The 6202-nt window shown below is 37.2% G+C and overlaps 2 protein-coding genes across 2 annotated transcripts; one reads left to right on the top strand and one right to left on the bottom strand.

The window, feature by feature from the left end:
- Positions 1-1646: 1646 nt before the first annotated feature.
- On the bottom strand, positions 1647-4155 carry LOC135142444 (protein rogdi). The gene is made up of 7 exons (XM_064074150.1): positions 3092-4155; positions 2965-3036; positions 2786-2920; positions 2577-2737; positions 2405-2525; positions 2149-2358; positions 1647-2091 (listed from the first exon to the last, which is right to left on the bottom strand). Exons 1-7 carry the CDS (start codon positions 3125-3127, stop codon positions 2023-2025), a joined length of 804 nt encoding a protein of 267 aa, XP_063930220.1. The 5' UTR covers positions 3128-4155; the 3' UTR covers positions 1647-2022.
- A 91-nt stretch (positions 4156-4246) lies between these two features.
- On the top strand, positions 4247-6029 carry LOC135142456 (troponin C-like). Its single transcript, XM_064074161.1, has 5 exons — positions 4247-4330; positions 4489-4516; positions 5364-5507; positions 5554-5805; positions 5860-6029. Exons 1-5 carry the CDS (start codon positions 4328-4330, stop codon positions 5889-5891), a joined length of 459 nt encoding a protein of 152 aa, XP_063930231.1. The 5' UTR covers positions 4247-4327; the 3' UTR covers positions 5892-6029.
- The last annotated feature ends 173 nt before the right edge of the window (positions 6030-6202 follow it).

Raw genomic sequence — 6202 nt, 5'->3', positions numbered from 1 at the left:
TGAAAAATCGAAAATTGGAAATGTTAAAATCGAAAAATGAACATTGAAAATTCGAGTAACGAAACTAGAAAACTCAAGAAATCAAAAAATCGAAAAGAAAAAAAGTTGAAAAACCGAAAAACTGAAGAATGGAAAAATTGAAATATCGAAGAATTGAAAAATGAAAAATCAGGAAATCGAAAAAAAACGAATTGAAAATTCGATGAATAAAATATTTGATGAGCGAAAACCTGAAAATCTAAAAACCGAAAATTCATAGTTTGCAATTGAGATTTCGAATAATCGAAAACTCGAAATTTCGAACACTGAAAATTCGAGTAACGAAAATCGAAAACTCGGGAAATCAAAAAATCGAAAAGTAGAAAAGTTGAAAAATCGAAAAACTGAAGAATAGAAGAATTCAAGAATTGAAAAATCGGCAAATCGGAAAGGACAGATTTCAGATTTGAATTTCGAATATCGAAAAATCGGAAAAATGAAAATTCGAAAATGTAAAAATCGGGAATCGAAAAACCGAAAAATCAAAAATTCTAAAATCGAAAAGTCGAAAAACGGAAAAATGAGAAAAATCGAAAATTCGAAATATCGGAAAGCCAAAAATTCGGATTAGTACCTGCTAAAATAAGCTTTTTTACTATTTTTCCCAAACTCACCAGTGATTGTTAAGAGCGTCTTTTATAGATCTTCAAAAGATCTACAACGAGGTCGTAAAAAACAAAAAATATTAGTCAAATTCTGAGAAATACCAAAGTAGTGGCATTTATCTTTGCATAAACATAAATTCTTATGTCATTTTACACCGGTCATGACAGAAACATACAAATGTTTAATTTGTTACAAATAAACGCCCATTTATATGTATTAGGTAAATATACTCAGGAAACATTAACGATCCCATAAATACCAGTTTCGAAGGTTGATGGAAAAAATAGCCAAACAGAGCAGTTGCTTTATTAAAATAAGTACATCTTAACATAAATGCATATATAAGTATCTATTAGACTATAGATATATGCATAAATGTATACTAATATGGTTTTGGTTGTGCGTCAGAGACGAGGAAAGTTGGCTATAACCACTTCTTAATCCATGTGTTACTCTAAACGCTATTTTTGTAGCATAAATTTAAATTTAACGTTTTTTTAAATCGCGGGAGATAAATACTTACTAATTTGCTAAAGGACTTGTGGCGACATGTTGATCCATATCACAAAACACTCAGATGAATGCTGAATCATCGATTTCAGGTTCAAGGATGATTGAACTCTGATTATCTTGTCGCTTGTCGGCACCTTTGTTGTATAACTCAAGCCATGACTGTCTTCAGAATAATTCTGCAATTTTTGAAATGGATTTTTCTCGTCCTTAAATAACTGTAACATAAATCAGTATATTACAGATACAAAAAATACAAATATTTAATGACCTTGAATGACATTTAAACTTTATTAGTCTAGCAAACAGTTTTAAATACACATAATCCGTATTATTTCTTGCGATAAAAATTTATGACTATTTTTGATCTCGAAAATCTTTTGCAATAATATTAGCACTGATAACTTTTGGGTCCACATCTTTTGATCCGCTTTTATCATATGACACCTCTAAGTTTCACATATGACCGAAAAATCGGACAAAAACTAACGTAACATTAAACAAGACTTTATTGCTTTAACAATTACAAACATCATACAAGTGTAAATTTTTAAAGTGCAAATTTCAATTATTGTCTTATAAAACTAGCAACTACTTTCACAACTATCACAATTAAACATTGTACAAGCAAACTTATCATTCAAACGTTGTCACATTTCTCCATCTTTGTCATGTGGAGCAAAAATAATACTTTCGAATCCCCCTACAGTAGTGAATAAAAGAAACAAAATAAATAAATACATATATTATGTTTCAGTATGCCTAGAAGATAATTAGATCTATAACACGTCCTTAGGACTCCTATATACAAATTGACAATATCAATATGTACAATTTTGCTTGGAAATTTTTCTACCAATCATGAGATTATACTTGGTGGGGACTAGATGGACGTGATCCTACTGTAAAATCTTTATACTGGGAAAAAACACAGATCTGCAAAAATAGAAACAATTAAAACAATGAATTACACGCATTGTTAAAATAGCACACCTTATCTTTAAGTTGTTGACACAATTGTAATCCAACTGTAAAAAAGACTAATACTTCATTCAGCCAAGGCACCGAGCTTTCGGCATGAGTTGAATCATACTTCATAGTACCGTGATTATTTGTCAGCTGATAGATCGCAAATATCAATTTGTGGCTTTGAATGTAGAAACTAATAGCCAGATCTTCACTAAGATTTGGGTTTAGAGATTTCTAAAAATAAAGCGTTATCATTGTCATACTAATTTTAGAAAAATACCATATTTAAACTTCTAATAAGGTCATCTATAGGTCGCTTCCTAGGTACTATCAAACTCGTGCGCCCCCTTTGTAAACTCCCCAAAATATTCCCCAGCACGTGCAAAACCTCATCTGATGATCTACAAATTGCCACTTAAGTTACACAATCACTCAATTGAATTATCACTCACTTAAACTTATAGTTTTTCCCCACATCATCTATGTGATTGATCGCTTGCTGGAGGTGATTGGCAGCATCCTGTACTTGTTGCAGCTTCCAGGGACAATCATTCTGGATACTAGTACGCACAATAGTTGTATTTGTTTGCCTAGTCACTTTAAAAGTAATATCCTTGAAAAGGAAACAATCAAGGCGAGTTGACCCACTTTTCTAACTTACAGCATGTGTAATACTGTCTCCGGTTAACGTGACCACACACTTCACCTGATCTGAGGGCACGGAAAGAACGAATTTGTCCTGTTTACTAGAGTTGTCATGACCATAGAGCCGAACTGGAAACCGCCCAGCGCACTCCTACAACCACCCTTAAAACAACCCCTACAAAAAATCACCCTTACCGCGAGTATCTGGTGAATCTGTTCTAACCCCTTGTGGACTTCCTGGTGGAGCACCCATTCAAATTCCTTTTGCTACAAAATCAGTTCACATAACCTCACTTTCGAGTTTCAATTTACACACGCTTACCAAATTGAGGGCTTCTTCTTTTTCGCAATCTACCATCGTTCGGAGGGGTAGTGGACGAATTTCAGTTGTTTACAACGTGAATGCTAGTTTTCACTGCTAAAAATTAAACAATTCAGACTGCAACTTTGACATTTAAGTGACGCGAATGACGCGGTGCGCATGCGTACGGTAATTTGAACCGCTTCAAGCGCGGGGTTCGAATTTGAAAAATTTGGGTGTCGCGATTTGGCGCTAGTTCTAGCAAACAAACACGTTCATTTTGATGTAAAAAATAGGTTGCACCTGTTGTTTCCTCGATTCTTGTGAAATATGAATTTTGTTTGAAAAATCGTTCGTTGCACTACGCCCAACTCCGCATTTTTCTTTGCGGATAGTGCCAAATTTCACTTTTAGTTGCTTGGAGCCCCTAAGGGTGTGTCCGCACTGGATCATCAGCACAAATGTTGGATTAATTGCAGCTTCGCTGCCAAGCGCATGTCCCACAAATAAATAAAATTGTTAATTACTTCAATAATTTGTTTTTTCGCTGGGTCGAGATGGACGGACGTCGGCGCCAATTGTTGTGACCTCATCGATTGATGGAAAGAACCGACGTCAAGGAATCAATTAGATTAATATGTTTTACACACTTCAAAGAAATATGGCACACCAGATGTGTGAAGACGAAAGTATATTTTAGAACAGATATAGAAAAGTGAACGACACGGAGCGTGGGAGGGACACGTTCTGAATATTTCACAAATGTTATAAATATATAGATCTGTATTAGATCGGCGGATTGTTTATCGAAATCAGAGCGAAAGCGGCCACACTTCAATCCCCGCTATTTTCATTTTCGGTTACCACGAAAGCGTAATTAAGAATCTTGAGATTTCTCGTTTTTGATTTGAATCCACCGAGAGTTGGACGCAGATGCCCTCTGGAGAACATAATACGGGCGGACTTCAAGCAACTGCTGCATTTGTTTTAACTGAAATATCTAAAAATACGAGCATGGGTTGATTTTGCTGCCGTTTTCTCAACGGCTGTGATTGGTAGAAGGATGCTCGAGTGTGGGCTGAAATATACTCTGCAAAAGACTTGAAAAACCCAAGGGGGACGGGGAAACGCTAGAAATCCACTATAACTCTAAAATAATAACCAGATTAACAGTCAGGGAACCATCTAGTTCTTCTCAGACTCTTGCCACAGACACAAGGTTCAGATTTCCCTTTACACCGACACATCGAAATCGAAATGGTACATATCAAATACAACGTGTACTTCAGTGATAGTGAAATTTGGCAAAAGCACAATCGATCGTGATTTATTGCCGCTTTCTCACGGAATTGCCATTTTGCCAGATTGCTAATTCATACGATTTGCGAAGTCGATTAATCTCTTTTTCTTAATTTTAGGATGAGCTTCCGCCAGAACAAATCGCCGGTAAGTAAAGCAATCGATAGTAGGTGTTTGTTTTCGTCGACACACTTCGGCTAGTCAATATTTGATTTTTCGCAACGGTGACGCACTCCACCTATAAAATACCATAACAAAGCGAATTTCCAAAAACAAGACAAGTTAGTAAACTCGGTCCTATTTTTCCCGTAGTTACAAATTTATTATCCGCTGTTGTCGCCTTGATCGGCCTATTCCAACACCTTAAATCTGTCAAACCCCGCTTAATCCACCCAATAAATAAACTTTATTTTACAAGCGCGGTCCAAAATTGGAGCGTCCGTCCGTCGCGACGCCACCACCTGTGCCCAGTTAAGCAAATTCGGCCCGAATAAACTGCATTTTTTTGACAGGTGTAGCCTATTTAAAATCTTCGCCGCAAAATAGCCACCCACAAACGCCAAAAAACTGCAATCTCTAAATAAATCCACGGACGATTGATAACTGGAACTTTCCGAGCTTCGGGATCCCACAACAATAACACCGTTGACAGTCTGTTTGGCGGTTTATTTTCAGACAGCGGCTTTTTTCCATGGTGTTAAGTGACTTGGATGGAACCCAAACAATAAATAATGGATTTGTCGGTGTCTGGGTATGGCGATTTTCCGCCTTTCTTCCGGTTCGGGTGCGTTGGAGAAATGCTTGGCACGGATTTCTTGACGTTTGTGGGTGTGAAACGCGTTCTTCGGGTGCAGCTGCTCGATTTGATTCTATTCTTACTCGACGTTTCGTATAAACACAGGGGATCGTGTACACGAGCTATATACGTCCGTCTTGGAATTTACTGAGGAAAAGAGACGGAAGTTTCCGTTTTCTCATTAACGATTTGTTCCAGTCCTCCGCAAGGCTTTCGAGGCTTTCGATAACCAAAAGTCCGGAAGCATCCCTTGCGACATGGTGTCGGACATTCTGCGTCTCATGGGGCAACCTTTCGATAAGAAAATCTTGGAAGAACTCATCGAGGAAGTAGATGCTGATAGTAAGTCGGGTGTTTGTCGTTGTTTTTTCTAAGTTGAGGTCTCCAGAGTCTGGGCGTTTGGAGTTCGAGGAGTTCGTGACGTTGGCGGCTAAGTTCATCGTTGAGGAGGACGATGAGGCAATGCAGAAGGAGTTGAAGGAAGCGTTCAGGCTTTATGATAAAGAGGGTAACGGGTATATTCCGACTACGTGCCTTCGCGAGATCCTGAGGGAACTCGATGACCAACTTACGGATAAAGAGTTGGATATGATGATTGAAGAAATCGATACCGACGGTTCTGGAACCGTGGATTTCGATGGTGAGGGTCTAATTTTGGACGTGTTGACGTCAATCTCAATTGCTGATGTTTCAGAATTCATGGAGATGATGACTGGTGAAGTTTAAACGCGCAACATCTACTTTCTACAGTGCATTTTATTTGTTAAGGAAAAAAAAACTATGTTGTGAACGAAGTGTTACATAAGATTTTATTTTAATTACAATATATTTGTATTTATTTCATAAATAAATTTATTGACTTTATCGTCGTTTACAATTTGTACCGTCAAACAAGTCACTTAAGCTATTTTCGTTCGATCTATAAACTTTGGTACAAATCACATCAACTCTTAACTCACAGCTGCACACACCAATAAGCGATTCATTGACCCCTACTCAGCCAAACGAACAATACTACGTGAGGTAGGATATCACAT

The sequence above is a fragment of the Zophobas morio genome, unplaced genomic scaffold (genome assembly GCF_036711695.1).
Source record: "Zophobas morio isolate AGI-343-1 ecotype UQ-CSIRO unplaced genomic scaffold, CSIRO_AGI_Zmor_V1 ptg000004l, whole genome shotgun sequence".
NCBI lineage: Eukaryota > Metazoa > Arthropoda > Insecta > Coleoptera > Tenebrionidae > Zophobas > Zophobas morio.
This window is presented reverse-complemented; position numbering and strand designations above follow the sequence as displayed.